The sequence below is a fragment of the Amblyomma americanum genome, chromosome 1 (genome assembly GCF_052857255.1).
Source record: "Amblyomma americanum isolate KBUSLIRL-KWMA chromosome 1, ASM5285725v1, whole genome shotgun sequence".
Lineage (NCBI taxonomy): Eukaryota > Metazoa > Arthropoda > Arachnida > Ixodida > Ixodidae > Amblyomma > Amblyomma americanum.
This window is the reverse complement of record NC_135497.1, coordinates 509106131-509132097: the sequence shown is the minus strand read 5'-3', so window position 1 is coordinate 509132097 and position 25967 is coordinate 509106131. Positions and strand designations below refer to the sequence as shown.

General features: G+C 48.2%; 3 protein-coding genes across 3 annotated transcripts in view; 1 reads left to right on the top strand and 2 right to left on the bottom strand.

Annotated features, from left to right (window-relative positions):
- Window positions 1–25967, top strand: part of LOC144106693 (uncharacterized) — a 170514-nt gene that overhangs the window by 67165 nt on the left and 77382 nt on the right. Inside the window, exon 3 of the mRNA XM_077639535.1 lies at window positions 23140–23315. Within this exon, the coding sequence (XP_077495661.1) occupies window positions 23140–23315 (176 nt within the window). The remainder of the gene's footprint in view (window positions 1–23139; window positions 23316–25967) is intronic.
- Window positions 8430–16103, bottom strand: LOC144133122 (uncharacterized). The gene is made up of 2 exons (XM_077666376.1): window positions 15370–16103; window positions 8430–8566 (listed from the first exon to the last, which is right to left on the bottom strand). The coding sequence occupies exons 1-2, from the start codon at window positions 16076–16078 to the stop codon at window positions 8430–8432; spliced, it is 846 nt and encodes a 281-aa protein (XP_077522502.1). The 5' UTR covers window positions 16079–16103.
- LOC144132437 (uncharacterized) lies at window positions 16369–18654 on the bottom strand. The gene is made up of 3 exons (XM_077665222.1): window positions 18627–18654; window positions 17093–17349; window positions 16369–16530 (listed from the first exon to the last, which is right to left on the bottom strand). Exons 1-3 carry the CDS (start codon window positions 18652–18654, stop codon window positions 16369–16371), a joined length of 447 nt encoding a protein of 148 aa, XP_077521348.1.

Here is a 25967-nt window from a genome sequence, read left to right as displayed (position 1 = left end):
CCAAGATGGGCTCGGCGCTGTCCTCCTGCAAGAAGACGAGTCTGGTGACCACAAAGTCCTAGCTTATGCCAGCCGCCAGCTTTCCGACGTTGAGCGCCGCCACCACTCTTCAGAACTCGAGTGCCTCGCCGTTGTCTGGGCCGTCGAGAAGTTCCGTCCCTACCTGTACGGCCGTCACTTCACCATAGTCACGGACAATAGCGCTCTCACTTGGCTGCAGTCCGCCAAACATTTGAATGCCAAGATTGCACGCTGGTCCCTGCAACTTCAAGAGTACAATTTCACAATAGTGCATCGGCGCGGCTCTGCCCATCAAGATGCCGATTTCCTTTCTCGCCACCCTTGTTCCGTGACGGCTTTGACGGACCTGAGGACTGCACAAACGCAAGATCCCGCCATTGCTGCCATAATCCACTCCCTTGGCACCGCCGCCGGCGCAGGCCTCCGCCAACTACGCCGGGTCTATCGAATGAAGGACGACCTCTTGCGTCATGTGAAGCGGCTCCGTGGTCGACCACCCGTCTGGTTGCCAGTTGTGCCGGCAACACTGCGGCCGCAAATCTTGCGCGGCTTACACGACGCTCCCACGGCTGGTCACCTTGGTCACGGCAAGACCTACGCACGAGTGTCGGAGCGGTTTTAGTGGCCTAATATGTCCAGAGATGTCAAGGAACACGTGGCGTCCTGCCAGACATGCCAGTACAGAAAACCGTCCACAGGTGTAACCAAGCCACCCCCGCAGGCTTTTTCGCCACCAAGTTCACCTTTCGAGCTGGTTGGACTGGATCATTTGGGCCCATTTCCGAAGACGCGTGCCGGCAACCGGTATGTTCTGGTTGCGATCGACTACTTCTCCAAGTGGGTCGAAGCACTGCCCGTTCCAGACACGTCGTCCGCTCATGCCGTCGCGTTTGTGGAACAGCATCTCGTTCTTCGGCACGGTGTTCCCCGGCGCCTCATCACGGACCGTGGGAGCTGCTTTATGTCCCATGAATTCGAGCGAGCCCTCCGCTCCTACGGCATTGCGCATTCCACTACATCCGTCAATCATCCGCAGTGCAATGGCCTCGTGGAGCGTGTTAACCGTACCCTCACGGATATACTCGCATCCTACGTCGCTCCGTCCCACACAAACTGGGATCGTTTTGTTTCTGCTGCAGCTTTTGCAGTCAACACTGCAGCGCAAGAAACAACGCATGTGACGCCGTTCTCAGTCGTCTATGGCAGAACGCCCTCCATCCCTCTCGACGCGCAGTTGGGCCTTCCCCATCCTACTGCGTCACCAGCTGAATCTGCTCAACGACTTCATTCCGCCCGCCTCGACGCCCAGCGCAACCTCCTCACGGCTCACGCGCGTGTGCAAGCCGCCAACGCGGCAGCACCACCACATCCCCCCTTCCGGCCCGGTGACTTGGTCCTCGTTCGCCGCACCATCCGTGCGACTGGCCGTGCCGCAAAGCTCTTGCCCCGATACCGCGGCCCTTACCGTGTCGATGCCCGACTCGGCCCCGTGACATACCGCCTCGAAGACCTGCCAGAGCATCGACCATGCGGTGTGCACCACATTTTCCCAGAACATGTTTCAAACATGAAGCGATATGTCTACGGCGCCTGCAGTGACTCCGACTTAGCTACCGGGTCCTCATCAGTGCCGTCGTCGCCTGCTGGCTCCATGCCTTCCCCACGCAATGCAGTCCCATAAGCGGATCGCCGCTCAATATGCATAAAACTCCCTGAAGTTAGCCTAACCGGTGTGGGACCTTCTTCGGCGACTGCAGACACCTTCGCCCAGCTCACACACTTCGAATTCAACGAAGAGTGTGACCGTTTCCTATCTGCGAGCCCACATTGCATAGCCCCAGGAAACCCTGCATCAAAGCACGGCCTGACTTCTCCGCCCCCCCCCCCCACCCCCCCCCCCCCCCCCCGGTGGAAAGGTGATACGGGAATAAAAGAAGAGGCGGAGAGCGAGCGCGAGCGGCGAGCGCGCGGCTCTAGCACGAGGAAGATGGAACGAGAAAGCTTGGCCGCCGCCGGTCGTGCTTCGCGGCTCTCCTCCGTACTGCTGCTATATTTCTCTGGGCGGGCCCGTGGCCACCCCGTGACATCCCACACCGTAACAGTATATGCCCAGGATCTTCGCTCTTCAACGCAACGAAAAAAAGTCGCCATTCAGCACCTCCCTGCAGTGCGCCAGCGTGACTAACAACCTAGACCCCCTCCCCCGCGCCTTTCGCGACACAGCTGTCGTTCTTTTCACCCCCCCCCCCCCCCCCCTCCATACTTCAAAGACGCTAGCTACTGCCCTCAGTCACCCCTGATGAAGGAGCCGAGTCAGCTTCGAAACGTTGGGTTAAAGTTAAAATTTTGGTTGGAGATGTGCAGTTTATTATAACCATGTCTTATTCGCCACTGATCGTGCTTCTATTGAACGCGGACAGATGGCGCCGCACGATGTAGGCTTGTTAAGTTGCCGCGCAGCGGCGGCCGTACTGGACGCATTGAGGAATTGTTCTGTGCTGCGGCGTGTACGTGTGCTTGTTTAAGTGCGTCAGGGCACAGAAGGATTACAACTGCTGTCGACACCGAGTCATTTTACGCTACTTCGTGCTCTACTTGTTGGAACTAAATGAATGGGTGGAACATAGCGAGGACGGTGCCCTGTGGTCCTTGAGGGCTCGCTGCCGAAATAAATTCATTGCAAATTTTTAATTTCATCCGTATGACTGCCGAGAGCATAGTTAACTAAATCGCTTCTTATGGGTGGGCCTCAACGGGCAAGCTCGCACATTGGGGTCAAAGAGCCCACGCGTACAGTAAATTCAAAGATTGCTTGAGCTGTGTAATGAGCCGACGCTGTGACGAGATGAGCCCCGTCATGCAGAGAATATTCTTAAATTCGGCCAACTGTGTTTTCTGACGTGCACTGAAGTCTCAAGGGCTTTTCCGTATTTCGCCTGCATCATTAATACTGCCTCCGAAGCTGAGAATTGGACTGGCGCTGTCGTGATCGGTAACAGAACGGCTCCGCCGATATACGAGCGAGCACAGGGAGCGTAAGGAAACCAGAAGTGCAACGTTTTAGTGGCTAGTGCAGCGCACTTTTAACTATGCGACGCGAAAATGATTCGCGAAATTGCCCCTGGCGCTTCTTCCGCCGACCTCATCTTTTACGCCGAAACTGACGATAATGAGCCACTGACGATCTCAAGGAAAGGCCGGCGTGCACGCGAAAAGCTAAACACTTGAGGCTGCAAAATGGACTTGGAGGATGTCAGTTCCGAAGAACGGCAGCGGGCCTGCTAGGGCACGGGTTCAACCCCAGCGGCGGCGATCAGGTTTCTATGGAGCCGAAGCAGAAAAGGACGCCCATGTGTGGTCCGATGTAAGCGCACATTCAAAAATTTTAGGTGGTCTTAATCCGGAGCCATTCATCGCGGCTTCCCTCATATAGCCCATGAGTCCCTTGTGAATGGTAGAATGCGTAATTTACATTTATTACTAATCCACCGTAGCCGGAATAGCCATTCTATGTAACAGAGAAATCTACAACAAATGGCCGTGCTCAGAGATGTGATTTCGTGTATTCAAAAGATTATGCAGAAAAATTATTTGATCTCAGTTTGATGGGCAATTTTTTCGGGTAGTTAGAAAGCCAGACAGTGGCAGCAGTCGTGATAATCACTGTACCCGTCTACTTGGACGAGTAGTACGCAGACTTCCTATAAGCAAGCATCCACTAAATGCCGAACTGATATTCACATAAGATACATGGTTACTTGGTTGCAATATCCTATCCTCTCTTGATATTACCCTGGATATTATTCGCAGCACCTTAGCATTGTGAAAAGAGGGCAAGTAATCATTTCCTCTCTGCAGCGAGCCAGAATACGAGGATTATAAGCCGCATGGGCCAGGAGCTTATTAAAACAGACCTCCCTACATCGGGTGAGAGGGGTCTTGCGTGTAAAAGGTGAGGCGGGCGCGGCCGGTTGCAAACAAAACTGACTGAGCCTGCCAAGGTTCGTGTGTAGTGCATCAGAGCAAGTGAAGGGCTTTATTGCCTGCCCAATGACAAGTAACGATGAGGCAAGGGGGTTGGGGAGGTAAACGAGGCATCCCACCTGCCGAAGCAGTCGCACCGTGTGCCGCCGCATTGCTCCCTGACTCGCCCGTGTGACCCGGGGTCCACTGAATGACGATCGTTTTGGTCGGGCGTTCATAGAATTGAAGGATGCTGGATGGCTGTGGCAGGTGCGTCTGCCGAACGGGGAGAACAATCTCGTTGCAGGCTTCATGAAAATCGGTCAATATACGAGTCAACTCAGTACCTAAGTAAGGCACGTTCGACAGGGTTCCCAGATCGCGAGGAGTTCAGCATGAAGATGAGTACCCCGAGGAAGATGGCAGGCAGAAGGGCCGGAGAAAGAAGGGTAGTCACATACCCAGGTCATAGAGGCAAATTCGTTCCAGTCTCAGTGTACAGGTGAAACTTATCAGGGAGCCACTCTCGTCGGTGATAAGCAGCGAGGAGGCCGGCGATGGAAGCGTGTGACCATGCACTGGTATCTCCCAGGGAGAGAGACCAGACTGCCGTCATTGCGCGGTAGATCCCAGGCCAGTAGACGCCGCCCATGGAGAGTGTTTTCTTGCTTAAATGATGACTAGTCTGGGATTCGGAAACAATGGTACAGAGCAGTGGAAGAGCGGCCAAACGTTCAAGCTCAGTTATAGGCGTGTGCTTAGGTAGACCGCTTATAGTGCGTAGTGTTGCGCGATGAAGGCGTTCGAGGTTATCCAAGTCAGTCTTGGATAGTTGGAGAACGGGTGTACCATACAGGATTATTCCGACCGCCGCTGCTCGGATCAGCGTACGGCAGGCGTGCAGTCGCGCACTGCTGTGCCGTTCGGAGAGGCGACGAATAGTCATAAGCAGTGCCGGCAAAACGCGTTGTAGCAGTTGCAGCTAGAGATGAGCAGGCCGAGGGTGCGGATTCGCTCATTTGAGGAGGTGGTGGTACTGTCACCGATATGAAAGTGGATGTGCATACAGGAGTTTGTTTTGTGTTTTCCATCTATGCTGATCAGTTCTGTTTTGTGCGGGTCGAATTGGAGGCGAATTTCGGTCACAGTGTTTTCAAGACTAAGAACGGCCACCAGAGGTTAAGTTTGCATATAATATTTGCCGTCGTGATCAGCTAAATCAGTCCAAAAACTAATAATAATCATCATCATCAACCTGACTATGCCCACTCCAGGGCAAAGGTCTCTCCCATGTCCCTCCAATTAACACTGTACTCTGCCAGTTGCGCCCACCCTATGCCTGCAAACTTCGTAATCTCATCCACCCACCTAACCTTCTGCCGCCCCCTGCTACGCTTGCCTTCTCTTAGAATCTACTAAGTTACCGTTAAGTACCAGCGGTTATCTTGCATTCGCATTACATGCCCTGCCCAAGCATCAGCATCATCAGCATCATCAGCCTTTTTGGGGGTTGTTGCAGCTAGCGATGGGTCGGCCGAGGATGCATGCCAGGCGCCCTTGTTACCTAATAAAGGACTTTAAATGTAACTCAAAAGCCTAACACAGCTCCAAACGCCACCGAAAGACGAGTGCGCAGCTTATGTTGAATTGCAATGGTGGATCTGGATCAAGTTTTTCTGCTCTGTTTGGAGAAATCATATTCCAGGGGCAGAATGGGAGCGCGAGTTGTGTGTTCCAATGACAAATCGGGATCAGGCGTCGATCCCTTACATTTGATCCGCCGAAATCGGATGATTTTACCAGAGCCCAGCGTGGCGTTTTTCGTTCTCCCGCGTCTGCTTCCTGTCACGTCCGGCTGCAGCTGCTTCCTACCTCCCGTCGCCACTCCACTGCGCGGTGACCCGGGCAACTCACAAGGAACGTTTTTGATCTTTTTTTGTATTGTTACCCATGTTGAGCGCCACCTCAGCCGAAACGCGCACTGATAATTCTCCCAAATATAATAATTCTTCGTTCTCTTTGCGTCCGCAAAGATAGACATGGCTGCGTAAATAAAAAAAAAATTGTTAGCAGAATGTCAATTTCCTGTGTCCGCTTTTTAGACCAAATTCATTAACCTGCTTGAACTTAGAGCACTTTCTGACGCCACATGACGCGTACTTGCTAAGCCTAGCAACTCTGTAAATACGGAAGCAACCTGAAAATTTGGTGCGTTCTTTTGCAAAAATTTTGTGGCGCGGGCATCTACTGACTAAGCGAGAGCTTCGTGTGCCTTTCGTTTGCTGTGAACGTGAGAGACAGAGTGGCGGCAAAGAAAAATCGGTGGTGAAGCGATGGGCTCCCTTCGACGGGCGTCATCATGTTGCCTGAACGTAGACTTGCACTAAATGCCCCCGCGGGAGCGCACGCATTCCATTCGCAAAATGGGAGGGAGCGATCTCCGGCGGAGCTACGCGCTCCGCTCATAATCCGGTGGAGCGCTCGCTATGTGCATTTCGAATTCAACATTAGGTGCGTCCGCCATTCCGCAACCGGTTAGCCCACGCCGCGCATCAACACCGCATCGCTGCGGTGGGCGCATGTACGTGAGCGCGAACATTATCTGTGGGTGCTCTCCGTCGTGGCAGACGGTGGGTGTCAACGCCCAAATATATTCTTACTCATCGTGACCTATACACATTTTTCAATAGATCAACACCAGATTGTGACGCAAGCAAGATGCGGTGGCGCTGCTGTCATCTGGCGGGATGACGGGAATAAAACTGGGGGTGAAAAGCAGCCTCTGCGCCCATAATGTTACACGAAAGCAAAAATTTTCAAACCAGTTTTCTGATTTCACATTGCACCTTATGATGTTGTCCCTTCGCGAAGAAAACCAAGCTGATTCTAGAACCAATTCTGAAAGCATGAATTGTCATTTTGAAGGCGATGTATTTTTAAAGCTCCACGTTAAGTGCGTGTGGGGATGATTCCGGGCTGTGGGCACGGAAACATTGAAACACTCGTAAGCAGAACTTTCAGAAATATTTCTGTGTTTGTTAAGAGGCGGCTGTTTGTTAGCAGTTGGCGAGTGCTTTGAAGAAAAGTGTGACAAAGTATTAATTGTCATTTCGAAGCTATCTGTTTAGAATGTCATGATAAATGCCTGTTTCAATGGTTCGTGGGTTTCAATAAAGGCTAGCTTCAATGGCGCGACCTGTTCTGAAGCCATGCGGATAGTCAAGTAGGTGGTTTTTGAAAGCAAATGACAGTTACTAGCGAATGATTGTCTCGAACACCTCAGCAAGAGAAGACAGAAGGGAGATAGGCCCGTAGTTGTCAGGAACAGGGCGCGCTCCGGCTCTAAAAACTGGTATTGCGAGAGGTGCTTTCCAAGCGGCGGGAAAAGTTGGCCTGCGAAGGAAAGACCTAAATATTCCCAGTAGAAGCAGTATCAGGAATTTGCAACAACCCTTAAAAATGTAAAAAGGAATACCATCAGTGCAACAGGATGTTTTAGATGGTAGGTGACAGTGTCAGTAACATCTTCTAGTATAACGCTTGGCTGAATTACAGAGTACATGCAGTCGCTTTCCAGAGCAGAGGCGCTATAGCGCCATTCCCTGTCAACACAGACCAGAAATACGATGCAAACAACTCACAAATATTTGAAGCGTCAGTAACACCGCCGGCGTTTGAAATAAATGTCGTCTGAGGAGTGGCAGCCTTGACTCTTGAGCTAGCAAAGCGCCAGAAATCGTGCAGATGTCCACTGAGGCTCTTCTCGACAGAACCTAGAAAAGCATCTTTTTGCATCTCAAGAGCCTTTTATTTCGGCTCTGCTGCCTTGAACTCAGCTATTAGCTGTTGTTGGTATTCTTTACAAGCCTGCATAACTGAAGCTTCCTGCGCATAGAACATCTCATTTCGGCAGAAAATCAAAAATGCTATTTTTACGTTCTGTGTTTCTTTCACGGAATAAAACAATCCTTCGTTTTTGTGACGATTGTTAATCCGGTATTGCTACATCGATCGGGCAACCTATAACAATGATATTTCAGTAAAACTTCTATTTGGGCTAGTTGGTGCATTTTTTAATCTTGTCCTTTTTGTGTGATTGCTTGTTCTTGCGCTGCTCCGTTCCCGTGGTTAAACAATGATATGGTGAGCACTGCTGGCATTTAATCATAAATTTTCAAGAAATTCCCCTCGATGTAATCGAGGCGTGGTTCGGGAAATTTTGTAAGCAGGCCTTGGAAGAAAAAAAAATTGGCTGTGATTGAGCTGTGGTTAAACCTGGAGTGACGCGATAGCTACAGCTGGCTGAGTGGAACTTGGTCACGTGAGCAATCACGTGTCGAACCACGTGATCAGCCACGGCGCCGCGCCGCCGGCAGCTGCTCTGCACCACGTGACAACGTGGCGGCACCGCCATGCTGGAGGCTCGAAATGCTGCCGTAATGTAGCTATCGGTACAAAAGGACCACAAAAAGGAACTTGCCACACATCAGCTGGCACAAGATGATCCCAACAGGTGATACAGTGTGGCTAATAATAGTCCTTAGGGCGTCCAAGGCGTTGCCGCATGGGTTAACGGGCAAGTCTGCCCGAAACACGAATAAAATTAAACGAATGAGTAGACTTGGCAGACAAGGGAGCGTCATTCGAGGACAAGCCTTCATCCTTCCGCCAACAACCAGGAACATTGAAGTCACCAAAACGTGCGATGTGGTAGCACTTCGGATCAAGGTCATCGCCAAGAGGTGCGAGCGTCCGCTCTAATTAGTCGGCACCAAGAGATGGTTTTAGGTAGACTAAGCCGACAAGGAAATTTTGTTACTGAACTTGAACCCAGCGGACAAGGGTGGCTCGCTTGTTGCTTCACTCAGTTCGCTGAGCCAGAACATTTTCCCTAATGTGCTGCCACACTAACACTGCGTTGCCAGACTCGTAATTTATCGCCATTTCTGTAGCGCTGCCTCCCTCCTTATTGACGATTTATCTTCGGCGGTGTAGAGAGAAGAGGCGCCAGCCAGCCCGACGTCCGAGCTGTGGAACGCGCTCCCCCGACGTGGTGCTATACTCCTGGCTTTCGATATCGCTCTGTTTTGGGCGCATAATTGCACGTTTCATATCTTTAACAACAATGTTTACTTGTATAGTTTAAAAATTAGGTCTAAAGATTTGAACCTAGAAGTTTAAAAGTGGACCCATTCTGCCTTAAAACCAAAAAATTAAATGCCAATCAGTTTATAGTAGTTAAATAATTCCTTTTAACTACCTGGTACCAAGGGCACAATCTCCGCTATGCCATGAAATCAACGTGTCTAAACCGCACTGTCGGAATTTTCACAGCTTTTGAAAGAGAAATGTGCACAGACTTACAAAAGAAGCACCGGGTATGTAATCGCATTTGCACCATCCGCATAAAGTTGTAATTATGATTACATGCTGGACGGACTCCTTTTTTTAATTCACTCATCCAACAGACGTCAGGAAACAGGAACCGCCTTTCCTCTTCAATCTCTGTGATTGCTGACTTATTACTGTTTCGAAATGCTGTGCACACTGTAAGAGATTAACGTACTGTAATATACGTAGACAAACTATTCTTGTGATTGCCTTTGTGTGTTCATAATTGTTTATTACCGTTTTTTCTGTCTCAATATCATGCACCTGATATCATGTACCACGCTCTCCCCTGCAAAGCTGCATGCCTAGAGGGTCATCATCATCATCATCATCAGCCTTACTACACCCACTGCAGGGCAAAGGCCTCTCCCATGTCTCTCCAATTAACCCTATCCTTTGCCAGCTGCATCCACCCTTTGCCTGCAAACTTCTTAATCTCATCCGCCCATCTAACCTTCTGCCGCCCCCTGCTGCGCTTACTTTCTCTTGGAACCCACTCCGTTACCCTTAAAGACCAGCGGTTGTCTTGCCTTCGCATCACATGCCCTGCCCAAGCCCATTTCTTTCTCTTGATTTCGACTAGGATGTCATTAACCCGTGTTTGTTCCCTCACCCACTCTGCCCGCTTCCGATCTCTTAACGTTACACCTATCATTTTTCTTTCCATGGCTCGCTGCGTTGTCCTTAACTTAAGCTGAACTCTTTTCGTTAGCCTCCACGTTTCTGCCCCGTAGGTGAGTACCGGTAAGATTATGCTGTTGTACACTTTCCTCTTGAGGGAAATTGGTAAACTGCCACTCATGATCTGCGAGAATTTGCCATATGCGCTCCACCCCATTCTTATCCTTCTAGTTATCTCCCTCTCATGATCCGGATCAGCTGTCACTACCTGCCCTAAGTAGACGTATTCCGGCACAATTTCTAGGCTCTCGCTGCCAATTGTGAACTGTTGTTCCCTTGCTAGACTGTTGAACATTACCTTGGTTTTCTGCATGTTAATTTTTAGACCCATCGATCTGCTCTGCCTGTCTAACTCGTTGATCATGATTTGCAGTTCACCTCCTGAGTGACTCAGCAAGGCAATGTCATCAGCAAATCTCAGATTATTTAGGTATTCTCCATTTATTCTTATTCCCAACTGTTCCCAATTCAGGCCTCGAAATACCTCCTGCAAACATGCGGTGAACAGCATTGGCGATATCGTGTCTCCTTGCCTGACGCCCTTCCTTATTGGAATTTTATTGCTGACTTTATGGAGGACTATAGTAGCTGTGCAGTTGCTATATATATCTTCCAGTATTTTGACATAAGGCTCTTCTACCCCCTGATTACGCAATGCCTGTATGACTGCTGAGGTTTCCACTGAGTCGAATGCTTTCTCGTAATCAATGAATGCTATATATAGAGGTTGGTTATATTCTGCGCATTTCTCTATCACCTGATTGATAGTGTGAATATGATCTATTGTGGAATATCCTTTACGAAAGCCTGCCTGATCATTTGGTTGATTAAAGTCTAACGTTGCCCTGACTCTATTAGCGATTACCTTAGTAAATACTTTGTAGGCAACGGATAGTAAGCTGATCGGCCTGTAATTTTTCAAGTCCTTGGCGTCTCCCTTCTTATGAATTAAGATAATGTTTGCATTCTTCCAAGCTTCTGGTACAGTCGAGGTCATAAGTCATTGCGTATACAGGGTGGCTAGTTTTTCTAGCACGACGTCCCCTCCATCCTTCAACAGATCTGCTGTTACCTGATCCTCCCCAGCTGCTTTTCCCCTTTTCATTGCTTCTAAGGCTTTCTTTACTTCATCTTTCGTTACTGGCGGGATGACGCATTGCTGTGCACTGCTGTCTTTCTCATTGGCGCTCTGATTACATTGGCTACTGTACAGCTCTGTGTCGAACTCTTCGGCTACGTTAACTATCTTATCCATATTGCTAATGACATTGCCCTGCTTGTCTCTTAATGCATACATCTGGTTTTTACCTATGCCTAGTTTCCTCTTCACTGTTTTTACGCTACCTCCGTTCTTTATAGCATGCTCGATTCTCTCCATATTAAACTTCCTTATGTCGGCTACCTTGCGCTTATTTATTAACTTTGATAGCTCCGTTAGTTCTATTCTATCGGTAGTGTTAGATGCCTTCATGTTTTGGCGCTTCTTAATCAGATCTTTCGTCACCTGAGATAGCTTCCCGGTATCTTTTCGGACTGTCCTACCGCCTACTTCTACTGCGCACTCCGTAATTATTGATGTCAGGTTATCGTGCATTGAATGAACGTCAAGATCATCTTCCTCAGTTAAAGCCGAGTATCTGTTTTGCAGCGCTATCCTAAACTCCTGTGCTTTCCCTCTTACGGCTAACTCGTTAATGGTCTTCTTCGCTAGCTTCTTCCGTTCCCTCTTCAAGTCTAAGCTAATTCTAGACCTTACCATTCTATGGTCGCTGCAACGCACCCTTCCGAGGACGGCCACATCCTGAATGATGCCAGGTTTAGCGCATAGTATGAAGTCGATTTCATTTTAATCTCACCATTGGGGCTCTTCCAGGTCCACTTCCTGTTTTCTCGTTTGCGGAAGAAGGTATTCATGATCCGTAAATTATTTCTATCCGCGAATTCGACTAATAACTCTCCCCTGCTATTTCTAGAGCCTATCCCATAGTCACCTACCGCGTGGTCGTCAGCCTGCTTCTTGCCCACCTTCGCATTGAAGTCGCCCATCAGTACAGTGTACTGCGATTTTACTCTATTCATTGCTGATTCTACGTCCTCATAGAAGTTTTCAACGGTCTGGTCATCATGGCTGGATGTGGGTGCGTAGGCCTGCACCACTTTCAGCTTGTACCTCCTATTCAGCCTAATTACTATTGCTGCTACCCTCTCGTTAATACTGTAGAGCTCCTCTACGTTACCAGCTATATCCTTATTAATGAGAAAACCCACACCTAGTTCTCGTCTATCCTCTAACCCGCGATAGCACAGTATGTGTCCGTCCTTTAGTACTGTATACGCCTCACCTGTCCTCCTAACTTCGCTAAGCCCTATCACATCCCATTTAATTCCCGTTAGTTCCTCGAACAGCACTGCTAGGCTAGCCTCACTAGCTAAAGTTCTAGCGTTAAACTTTGCCAGGTTCAGATTCCAATGGCGGCCTGTCCGGAGCCAGAGATTCTTAGCACCCTCCGCTGCGTCACAGGTCTGACCGCCGCCGTGGTCAGTTGCTCTGCAGCCGCTGGGGACTGAGGGCCGAGGGTTAATTGGTTTGATCATAGAAGGTTGTGGCCAAGTACTACACCAGGGTGGCCAAATCCTGCTCTGGTGAGAGAGTGCGTTGTCGGTTCTGGTCACCGAGATAAGGCCGCACTCCAGGCCTGGTTATGCAATTCCATCGACACGCGGATTTTTCTTTTTTTTTAAACCCGGTGGAGAATTGCGCGGCACCAGGATTTGAACCCCGGTCCTCTTGCACGCGAGGCGGATGTTCTACCTCTACGCCATCGCTACGGCATCGCCTAGAGGGTATGAGTAAATATATACATGGCTTGCACCGACGTCATCAACAGGAATGCTGGGATACGCGGCCGCCATATTCATGACCCACCGCCGCTCCGTGCGCACTGGAGTGGTCGCGGTAGTGCCAGCTCGTGTTGTTTTCCGCGTGTGCGTAAGCGTTGCAGACTCAGCATGGTCAACTGCGCCGTTGTGGGCTGCTCCAATCGCAGCGACGTTACAGGGAGAAAGAAAAGGCCAACTAGCGCGAGGTTTTTCTCTCAGCCGAAAGTGATCGAAAACCAGTGCGAGCGAACCAAGAAGCGCCGCAGCTTGTGGTTAGCACGCATAAAACGTGCTAATTTCAACCACGAAAGCCCCAATGTGCGCGTCTGCGGTGTGCATTTCATAAAAGGTGAGCCCACTGTATGTATCCGTTTTATAGAAAAAAAGCCAACACGACTACGTGGAACGCTTTGAAAACAGCTTTGCGTCCGCAGGAGAACCATCCAACCTGTTCGACGAGACAAATCCAGACTGGGCCCCGTCTCTCAGTCTCGGCCACGGGACCAGGCATGCTGATTCCGCGCGGCACGATCGCAGAGCAAAAAGACTCGCTCACAAGCGACGGGCCGATGTTGAAGCGACAGCAGTGTCACCGGAGGCGTCGCCGCGTGCCTGTCCCGATTCCCCACAGCCACCGCAAGCCGAGGAAGTCAGCGCCGATGAAAATGAGACAGGTCAGTAGGCATTTTTTTTTTCATAGTAATGCATGGTCATTTGTTTTTGCTTACGATGCATTCCAAGGCCTTTGGTGCGTCGGTCCGCTTACCTAGTGCTTGTGATGCCTAGCCAGCATGCAGTTTCGCTGGCTGCCACTCTAGTTTACGAGCTTATCAGCTTTTTTTTTTATGAAGGAATCGCTGTTCAAACCTACATGACCATGCAAGACATACAGGCACTGGAGCAGCATTCTGTAGTGCTGAATGAACATCTGTACACATTGCAGAAAGAGAAAAAGCGGCTCGAGGTGACTGAAGACTCCTTGAAAAGTTGTGAAGCAAAGGTGCGACTGTACACTGGGATGCCAAACTTTGCTGTTTTATTTGCTGTGTTCGAAGCACTAGCAAGCTTCATTTCACACAATGTCAACAATAAGCTCACAAAATTTCAAGAATTCGTTCTGTTCATGATGAAGCTAAAAGTAAATCTGCAAAACGCTGACCTTGCATTTCGGTTCAATATTTCAGAGGCTACAGTACCGCGCATTTTCGACAAGTGGCTGCACGTGGTGTATTGCAGACTTAAAGATGAAATAATCTGGCCCACACGAGATGCTTCGCAAAAGACAATGCCACAGGCATTCTACGACTCGTTTGGTGCGAATGTAGCAGTCATCATCGATTGCTTCGAAATCAAGATAGAAAGGCCATCATCGTATCTTCCAAGATGTGAAACATGGTCCCAGTATAAAGGTAGCAATACAGCCAAGTTCTTGATTGGGATTGCTCCACAAGGTGTTGTTACATATATATCCGAAGGTTGGGGAGGCAGGGCAAGTGACAAACATATCACCGAACACTGTGGGTTTTTGGACAACTTGGTGCCTGGAGACGTTGTACTCGCAGACAGGGGTTTTAACATCAGCGAAAGCGTTGGTTTCTACTGTGCAAAGCTTCACGTGCCAGCGTTTACCAGGGGAAAGAAACAACTTTCAGCAGAAGATGTGCAGAGCACAAGAAAGCTCGCAAACGTGCGAATACACGTGGAAAGAGTAATTGGACTCATTAGGAATAAGTTTATTTTTCTGAAGTCTGTCGTGCCAATCGATTACGTTGTGTGCCGGCCAGGAGATGAAGTCGCACCACTCGACAAAATTGTAACTGTGTGTTGTGTGCTATCTAACTTGTGTGCATCAATTGTTGCTGCACCAAAGGACGCCACTGGACAGCAGGCTTCAGCCTCAGTGGATGAGTGATTGTGAATCCTGCTTCAGCATGTCTGAATAAAGCACTGGGCAGCAGGCTTCGGCCTCAGTGGATGAGTGATTGTGAGTCCTGCTCCTGCATGTCTGAATAAAGCAAACTCAGAATCTGCTGACGGCATTGTCATTTCTCAACGCCAGATTTCAGCGTGTCCCATATGGGCCACGTGTGTTCCAGCCTCAAGACGCACTTCCAAAGTTGAAACATGAGGCAGCTGTCCAAGTTGTGTTACAGGTTGCTTAGCCTTTGGGTCCTTTGCACTGTGGACAAAACCACAGTGTAGTTTTTGGTGCTCGCTTGAGTGCCACGCATGAAAAGTGGAACCATTTGTAGTGGCAGGATGCGTTGTCGCAAGCAACCATCTTTCCAGTTTCTGGTCCACGGCAAAAACAGTAGACATCACTGGGAGAGTTTACCACTGGACCAGCATGCTGCCTGGTGAAGTAGGTGCGGAAAAGCTCGGGCAGGATTGCATGAATGAAGAATTTTCTTCCAGCAGCGAAAATTTCCTCACAAAAGTGCCTGCCTTTCTGTATTCTCTCCACGTGCAACCAATTAGGTGTCCACACCACGAAGTCGCACCACTGAACATCACATACAGCCATTTGTGTCTGCACTTGGTAGAAATATCCGTGTTGTCGCCGTAGCTGGACTACACCATTGACAGTTTCCAGGCAGGAACCTGCAGTATCCATCTCTGTAACGTCCTTCACTTCCCTGAGCGAAAATGGGCACTTAAGTTCAACAACACCCTTCCCACAGAATGCGCAACAAACAAGACCGTCTGGTGTTGCTCCAACAAACGGATATCTTGTACTCAGGTGCAGCCTCGACTTGGAGCACTTGAACATGTCGTGCTTCTCGGCTTCACTGGTTTGGTATGCCCTGAAGGCACGGGGCTCATTTTTCACTCCCCATGTGATGGCAGGCGTCTTCAGCGACTGCTTTTCAGGATAGCATATCAGTTTTAGCCGTGATATGCTAGGGTTATCAATGCTTGTGTGGCACACCCTTTTCATTACAGAAGCAGTCACCCTGCCCGCTCGGTACAAAAACCAATTAGACGAGCTGCTCTGTTGCCTTGTCAAAGCTTCAACGGCCTTTACGGTCTCTTCACTTATAATTATTGATGGCATGACATCATTGGCTTTCTTAACCAAAACATCCAAATCATGCGCCAACATTTCTTCGGAGTAGAGGTTTCTCAAACGGGCATCATGCATCGGTACAGGATTTTGAAAGTGTCCATCATATCCGGGGAGGGCTGAAAAAATTGAAGGAACAATGCCGGCATCCTGAATTGAGCCGTAATGCTTGGTACGCTCCTGCTCTGAAAGTGGCGGGACATGAGCCCGCTCCTTGACTGGACCTGCCTCAAAGGAATTGCTATCAAGCTGCCGCTTTTTCCCTTTAGATGATGTGAAGTGTATGTCCTTGAGTCGCTTATATTGTACTTTTTCGACATAAGCGGGCAGCCACATATTATCCTTCTGGGTGCAACTTCTTGACTTCATCATTTTGATGCCGGTCTCAACTGCAAACAGGCTCCAACATAGGAGCATGCTTCCCCTGCTCCAGCCACACATGTGCAGTGCGCAGTGATCACAGCGCCATCCTTCTTGCACAAAATCCACACTTGGAGAAGTTTGTGCCCCAGCCTCTGTGAGTGGTTCACCTGCGAAGACAACGAGAAAAAACGTCGGCTCTACTGACCTATCGTTTCAAAATTGCTGCGGTTCAGTTGCACTTTGCCTAGGGATGTCGTCTTAGAACAAAACATTTGAGCCGTTTTTTTTTTTCAGAGTTGCGGTGCACGAACTTGTCTGTCTGAACATGCTCATTTGCAATGCCATTCAGACTGTGCAAAATAAAAACAAAGGCACATAATGGGAGCTGCAACTCGGTTCTTTTAATCTGTGGGAGACTGCGCTGCCCAGCTCGGACTTGGCTGTTCAACGCCGGGTCCTCGAGCGAGCCACCGAGGTTAGTATTCTGATCACCTAGATTTGACCTCAAGTTCCGTTTTTCTGTTTGTTTTTTGGAGCCGATAAGGTTTTTCCGCCTCCTTTCACGCTTTGCGGGCACTTCACGTGCTCGCGTACATACATAACCGAATGTCGCGCTTCAGATGCGCCGCACAGAGCGCTTAGCGCAAACGGCGTACGGACCATTCGTCACAGCTTTGCTCATACAGATTAACAAGGTTTGCAATCATCAAATGGATTCGTAATGCTTACCTCGCCGAGCAGGACAACTTTGCCGTCCTGGAATTCCTTGGCAGAAAGGTGCTTCACCCAGCCGCTTGTAAAATAATTGTGGGACTCCAAAGCTTTGTACGCTTTCATGTTTTCCAAAGTCACAAAGTTCGCGGAAAACACAAGATACGTGACGATGTCGCCGTGCGAAATCTCGGGGAAGCCACTCACATCGGCACTTGTGTCCACTCCGGGCCGCAGCGTGTATGGATCGATATCATCGCACAGTTTCAACTTGTCTTCGTAACGAAGGCGAATACGGCCGATGAGTTGAGTAATAACCCGCGTTTAAAGGTTCATGCGGCGCCATAGCAGGCACAAATCGGATGAAGAAGAGCTGTGAACGGTGCCGGTGCCACGAATTTGAAAGCATCCGCGGCAGCACAGCACTGAACGAAGACTGAGCGACTGGGTCACAAGCATGGTCGCCGGGTCAACGAGCAGGCGGATGTGACGTCACGTGCAAGCCATGTATAAACATCTTTAGGCTTTCCATGTGTGTCATTTCTATCTCGCTTTTTGTGATTTACACGTGACCAATTTTTAACAGTATCGTTCGAGTGTCGAACAAGCTGCCGTACAGCGGCCTGTGTCGAAGCGATGCGGCGAAATAAATGAATGAATAAAACTTTATTTATGAGCAAAAAAAAATAGTGAGTGGAATCAAGGACCCCATTGCAGATGGGCGCCTGTCTCGCCCGTTGCCCCATTGCTTTTTGGTCCTCCAGGCATGAGCTGGGCAGAATCCCCTCCCACTGCTAAATTGTGGGGTTTCTGATGATCACTAGATCCTGTTTTTGTAGCGATAGCTACATTACAGTAGCATTTCGAGCCTTCAGAGTGGCCGCGCGGCCATGTTCCCGTGGATGGTCACGTGGGGCGGAGCAGCTGCCGGCGGCGCGGCGCTGTGGCTGGTCGCGCGGTTCGTCACGCGGTTGGTCACGTGGCCAGCCACGTGGTTGGTCACGTGGTGTGGAGCAGCTGCTGCTGCCAGCGGCGCGCCGACGAAACCGAGCTTCAACAGCTGTGCGCATGCACCGTGTCAAGTGGGACGAAGATGAAGCTGGCCGAGTTCCACTACTCGGCCAGCTGTAGCCATCGCGTCACTACAGGTTTAACCAGAGCTAAACCGCCGCCAATTTTTTTTTAAGAGCGTTAGCTCTTACTCATCACGTTTCGAGATTTCCAGGGGTCTTATACCACCCTTGATCACCGCGCCATCTGTGGCAGCAACTACTCATCACGTTTCGAGATTTGGCGAAGTATCCTACCACCTTGAGATCAAAGCGCCATCTTTGGCTGAAACTAGACATCAGCGCATCTCGCATTGAGACTTGCAGCGTCATAGAGCTACTACTACCAACACTAGAGCGAAAGCGGCGGCAGCACTTTCATGTAAACCCTCTCCACTTTTCTTATAACCGTGGACGATAGCCATCTTGTTACTCAGCTCATGGTTCCCTGCATGGTCCAGGCGACCTAGACCAGGTTTAACGGCAATTTGCAGCGTACTAACCTGGCAACCTCACAACTTCCCCCAGCATGGCCGCACGCTTCGTAGTGCGCGTCAAAAAGTTGTACGAGGAATGGTGCTGCTGCTTGCTTACGTACTGTGTTGATTTCCTTTTTAGTTCACGCGCAAAATGTTCGCGATGGTGCGCGCACGAAGATACTTCCAGGTAGTGGCGAATCTTGTGCCGCTCATTACGTATGATTTGTGTTTGTGTGAGCCGAGATCAACGAGGTTTGTTGGCGAGGTTCAGCAAGGTTTGTTTTGATGTACGGGGTGTTATAAAACATGCATGCCTCATGCTTTTTGGCGTAACCTGGAGTCCCTTCAGTAAAGTGTGCACCATCGCCACCTCCTGTCTTCTACGGCGGTCAGATCTCGTTGGTGTTCCACACAGGAGACAAGGCAGAAGGGAGACGACACTCGCGCAGAGTGCAGCGCATGCCTTCTGTACCGCTGCCTGTTAAGATGCGAATTACGTTTGAATACAACGGAAGACCTGTAACAGACTCCGTTCCGAAAGGTTTAATCTGCTTGCAACGAAGCACCAAAGCGTGCATACATGGAAGAACTTTATGCAAGAGACATGTGGGATAAGTCGCACTCGGAGAGCACTAACAGAGTATTGTGCAAGGTGATGATAGTGAAGAGAAACGTTGGAATGCGGTTTGCTTGCGTACAGCTTTGGAAATATTAAAAATTCAGGCCATATTCTGCAAAACAAAAAATTGACAATCAGTGTATCTGCACAATTACAAGCATGTGAGATTATTATACAACCTGCCACTGCAAAGTTACAGCTGGTTTCATAGTTGACAGTCATTTAACTTCAGCAGTTATGTTTGTGTTTGCCTGCTTTTTATTTCTGCCATGAAATCACCGATGTTACTGTTGTACACACTAGAAAAATAAAAGTATCATAGCTTGTAAATAATGTCTGAGCCATACACAATGTAGCATTCAATACTTTGCACATCTTTTCACACACTCAAAGAATGCACGTGAAAAAAAAAATAGAAACAGTACCAAGACCTCTGCTCTCATTTGTTGAACACCTAATAGGGCAGCCTTGATGCAGTACTAAGGGGAACTTGAAAAAAAACACATGTTCAACATAGTATCAATACAGTGATTTTGCATGAATGTTCGAATAAGTATTCGATGTCACTCTTCATCATACTTGTTATCTATAGTAGGACTGTGCATCTGGTGCACATCCCTTCAGAAATAGCATCCCCCATAGCCTGTGGCACTCTGGGACGTTAAACCTCACAAAACCAAAAAATAGACCCTTCAGAAATGCACATGAGCGTCTGTGTAAAAGCTGAAATGTGCAACTGCTTTGCATTTAGATTTCTTTAACGCGAATAAATGTTTGAGTACTTGCTGAACACTTCAGTGATCTTAGCTTCGGAAACATTTTCTGCACTGAACATTGCACTGATGAAGAGTTGTTGCATTACACATATAAGGTGTGTTTTAAGGAACTTCAACAAAAGGATTCTTATTTCTTCTACTACAATCAACAGACATATTTACCTTGCGTGTCATGCATCATCGCCATTTATCTGGCATAAGGCGCGACACGAGATCTTTGCAAGGTAATGGAACGCAGTCCTTAATTTTACTTTGCGATGCTACTTTATAAACATGCGCATTGGCCAGGTTCATTCATACAATGCACTGGTGAAGCTACCCCACTACTGTCACTGTATCAGCAGTTGTTGAACGCCAACTTTTAAATAATGTAAAATCAGGAGTATTTAAGAGAATATGCAATGCGGCTAGTTGGAAAAGCTGGTACTCTGTATTTGGTAATAAATTTTCGGCGTGTGTAATACCCCCAGGTATCAAAATTATTGAAGAATCCTCTTCTGCAGCGTGCTGCATAACCCATGTGCGACTTTGGCTTGTAAAAAATTCTTATTATTAGTTTATTCCTGTTTCCTTCATTCCTTGCTTTGCACTAAATAATTGTCACAAAGTTGCGGTGCAGACAAAGGAAGATAATCGAGGGGCTCATTATGACATATACACTGACTGTTCATTAACTTTGGATTCCTTCATGTATATGTCGTTAAGTTGATTAGTGCAATTGGAAATGGTTGTTATAGATGCTGAAACAAGATTTGCTTTGTAAGCAGTGCTCTAATATATGCCCCTCTTGCCTTCTCTGTTATCCTTCTAGCCAGCTCTCTCAGTCTGAGTGTCACATATTTCTTCAAAACGAACTTGATCACTCCAATTACATGTGCTGGGCTCTGTAATGTTCTGCTTTCTTCAAGCTCTGCTCATGCCGTTGGCAGAACGGCTGGAAGGACTGCATGGCCAAGCGGTCAACGTTTTTGTGCCCTTGCTCATCACTGCAGCGGAAAATCTTAAAAAAAAACACGCGACAGTGCCGTTATGAACTTTTCAGAGAAGAACAATACTCACACATGAAGCACGATGGCGGCATTCTGCTGAAACTCTGTGCACGAGCGAGACAAAGTGGTAGATCGCGACTCGTGGAGCCACAGCGCGCTGCGTGCTTACGGCATCTACTGAGCAACTGACAGGCGAGCGTGTATAAGCGGACGGTTCTGTTCTCTGTATTATCTTGTTTGTTATTTGTGTTCTTATGCTTTTGAGCGAAGGCGGACTTACTCACCCGGCCGACTGCTATGGTAGTTTCGGGTGTCGCTCTGAACGCTGCCGACGGGTCCAGAGTCCAGATTCTTGTGTGCAATCGATCGACCGCCGTGCGCGCAAGAGATACGATCGGCCAAAGTGCGCACGGGAAACGACTTGCGTGTGCAGCGCTTTCCTGGCACCGAATCAGACATCCAAAACCAAAACCAGCAGAGAAGGCAACGTTCGTGCGAAATACAGCGAACCGAGTTGCGGGAGTGAATGAGTCCAAAGTGCGAAGAGTGGCTAGAACGCACGGTCGAAAAAGAGGGAGACCGCTCTCAGTGGACTATGCAAGGGATTGCCTTGAGCAGACACATGGACAGAGAGGTGTGTATTGCAGAGCGTATTGGGCGTATGAAACTGCCGTATCTTAATTATGTCCGGCAGTCTACGCCGTAAGTCGTAAGAAACTAGCATGCGTCGGTAACCTAAAGCTGCTAGAGCACACGAAACGAAAACGAAACTTTCCCAAGTTATCTTGTACACGTTTGCATATTTAAAATTTTGAAACAACAGAAGGAGTTTGGTGTAATGCTCAAACATCATCTTGGATATTTAAAGTTTTAGAGATCTATTTTTAATGTGTTCTGTGAAGCTATATTGAAAATATTCGCTTAATTTTCAGTAGCGCAAACAACTAATAAGTACCGGCAACTATGGGAGTAGCAAGATGGCGCCGCCCAAGTGTATGACAACCTCCTTAACGCGCTTTACCCCCCTGTGCAGCGTCATCTAGAATAGCAGTGTAGAAACAAGCACCTGCCGCGTGCCAATGATGACGTGACGGTTCAGTATGGTGGATAGAGGTGGAACTTTGTGAGTATCACGTCAGGAGATGAAACGGCAGCATTGTTTCGGTTCCTAGGATCCAAAATGGCGGCCATTAAAATTGGTTGTGGCCTCTCATCTCTTCCCTCCTCACCAAACAATACCCTAAAATAGATAGGGAAAACTGTCCCGTAACGGGACCGCTGTACATGTATACATTCGTGCCGCTATATATACTCCGACAACAACGGGCACCCATCCAGGAACAGTTGTATACCGAATTTGGTATGCAAATGACGCCGTATGGGCTGTGGTATAGAAATAATTAAATAATATGGAAGCATTCCATACATGCATTTACTAATTTAAGCGTTACCATACCGCACCGCAAGCCGAATTCTAGGCCCGCCTTGACACCCCAAGCGAAGCAAATACCGTTTGGGACGTACCTTGAGGGGGTGCAACTCGACAATGGTTAGACGTGCATCGTAATTTCTTGATAAAAGGCGCTTGGCGGCGATCGTTCCGCTAGGCGGCGTACGTGCACCCGTAGCCGAGCATGGTGGCAATCCACACCGTTTGAAAGGGTACTGTTGTTGTTGCCTCAAATACATTCCGTTTCTCTAAACGAGCGGCGCGTTCTTCTTCGCTTTCTTCAACTAGTAAACCAAACATCTAACGCCCGTTACTTCAACGTCTTCCAGGCGGTGGCGGCCTTTTTTTTGCATGCCCACACCAAGTGAAGTATATTCGAGTATTCCACACAAAATGTACATTTTTCTGAATATTACGTGGGGTGTATCCTATGAAGAAGGCTGAGGTGTGGGTATGTATTGGTATGTAATTTCCATAACACTTCTTCCTCCTTAGTGAACGGGACAGAATATACGCACTTGCGCCTAAAGTGTTTGCCGTTTACAAGCTATTCTGCTGTTGCGCATTGTCACAGAGCTCTGCACGGCCACGCATTCCTCTCTCGGACGATACTATTAATGGAGTAGTGTGGTGCACATGAGGCCTCTTTATGTTTTAGGAGCGCAGTGTGCCCAACTATATAGCGAAATTTATTTACTTCCAGAGAGCAGCGCGGGAGGGCAAATTGCATATCCTCGCGTGCTCGAAGAACGAGGAACTGACGGAACAGTTGTCGTCCAGGTTACCGAAGACGTCACACTGAATCTTGAGAAAGCTGCGCTAACACTGCCGCGCCTACGGCTGGACATAGAAGTCAATGGAACTGTCGTCCATAAAGTCGTAAGCTACAACGCATACTGCATCGAATTTGTGCGTATTTTCACTAGCTGCAGTGAGATTTCTGCTCTCTCCAGGACAAGCAAAGAAATTCAAGAACAGTAAGCAAGTGCAGCTGCATATCATTCCCAGTAAGGGTACCTAGGGGTAACACGCGGACTCAAGCAGGCAATTCTGAATCGTAACGAAATTTACGTTTAGAGTATATAACCATGAAAAGCACCTAACAGGACCGGCTTGGTCAAGGTTATGTGAAAGTATGCTTTTCTTGTAAGCTTCATTTGGGATTCACAATGGTATTTATTGTTTTTATTGACTTGTTACGTGCTTAGGCTTAAAATATGCCTTGCCACTAGCGTGAGCGGAAACTGCAACAGATGCAGCACTACTTTCGCTTGCAAGGCAGCAATGTGCGCTTGTTGGTTGTGCATTTAGCTCGTGCAAGGAACAAAAAGAAAGAGAAATAAAAGAAGCCTTTAAAATATGCACAAACGCGCGCGCGCGCGCGCGCGCGCACGCACACACACACACACACACACACACACACACACACACACACACACACACACACACACACACACACACACACACACACACACACACACACACACACACACACACACACACACACACACACACACACACACACACACACACACACACACACACACACACACACACACACACACACACACACACACACACACACACACACACAGATTTATATATATAGCGCGTTACTCCCATGAAAACTACTCTCGATGCCTAGCAAAATCTGACACCGCCTGTCTTTTTTCTTCTGCGTGTAGTTAAGGTTCATTAATTAGCGTATACAGTAGTAGTGGTACATAAACTTAGCACAGAAGGAGGCCTCATTGCACACGATGTCGGGGGTCCTCTAGAGCAAAGCAAGTGAGGTAAAATCGCAAACAACGAGAAGCAGTGCATCGAGCAATTAGTATGATAAATATAACCCCCAAAGAAAGCAACAGTAACAATAATATGTGCCAACAAAAAGAGAACAGAAAGTGTTAGGGTTTTAATGAAGTTAAACCGAGAAGGCATGCAAAACATGTGTTTAGCCTCGTTTGCTCATGGTTTTCCTTTGGTGGGTCATCGGCAAGTCGGGCATCGATAGTAGTTCGATATCAGTAATAGTTGATGAGTACAACGACGTGCAATGCAAAGCTCGAAAGTGTGTTGCAGTTTAACAGGAGGCACGATCGGCTGCGTCGATAGCATAGTGCTCTCGTGCACAGGCTAGCGAAGCTTATTCGTTCGCTCCGCCGCGGATTCGAATCCCAGTCAAGGCAGTGTTTAATTTATTTATTTAAGCTCACAATGTGCATTCAAGGTGAGGCTACAGCGGTAAAACGGCTTTTGCAGGTTTGGTCGTAAAGTAGGCCTTTCGCTCTGATAAGTATATACTGTGTCAACTTAAGTGCGTAATACAAAGTAAAAGTTTAAACGTGGATTACTGCTGTTCAATCATGTTAACTACGCAGCAAGTCGGTTAAATATGCTTTATGCAATGATTGAGTGAACAGTAAATGACAATTTAATGTCACATGGTAAATTATCTCAATTTCTGCAGATAGCCAATGCGAAGTAACATTATAGAGTATAGAGAAGCATTGGAAGCCTACAGAAACATCGTAGTTAACTACGAAGTTTCTGTGGAAGCTGTATACAGCTTTCCTTTGTAGCCGCCGCGGTAACTCAGTGGTTATGGCACTCGGCTACTGACTCGAAAGACGCGGGTTCGATCCCGGCTGCGGCAGTCGCATTTCGATGGAGGCGAATTTCTAGAGGCCCGTGTCCTGTGCGATGTCAGTGCACGTTGAAGAACCCCGGGTGGTCGAAACTTCTGGAGTCCTTCACTACGGCGTCTCCCACAGCCAGAGTCGCTTTGGGACGTTAAACCCAACAAACCAACCAGCTTTCCTTTTTAGCCATATTGCTGCGCTTCGGTGGTTGTCAGCGAGTAATTACTCCGTTGCTACCAATCTACTCCACCTTGCTGGATTTCTTTGAACATTTGCCCAACACGGTTCCCAAGAGCTATTGACCAATTCGCTCTCGCCCTACCACACGATAGCCAACCTGATTAGCTCAGTTCATAGAGGGACTGCTTCGCTAAGGCCGTGGACCCGGGTTAGAACCCCGGACTCAGACGAATTTTTCTTCAACTACGATGTTTCTGAGGAAGCTTTATATACACTCAGTACGAATATGACAATACAGGAATTTGAATAGAAGATCTGCTAAATGACCTCCCATGCTCAAAACTTGAGCGACCTTGCATATTAATACAAGCGTTTCACCTAAGCCTATACAGTTTTTGAAAGTAGGCTTTTTTAAGCTTGAAGACCGATTTTGTCGGCCTATCATTGCCAGCGTTATAGTGCATAAGAATACGACTAAGATGTGCTAACTAGCACGGTGGATAATTAATACTGAATAGTTAACTTTTTATCTATTACTGCTTGGCTCCTTAATCATTGAAAGGTGTTAGCCTGCTGTAATGAATATCCATGTCACTTTCCAGATTTTCGTAAAGGTGGTACCCTCGGTGGTGTGGCCAAATAAAATTTGGATGTTTTGACGAGTTACGTGCACTGGAGAGTTAGCTTTGCCTTCAAGCTTCTCGAAAGC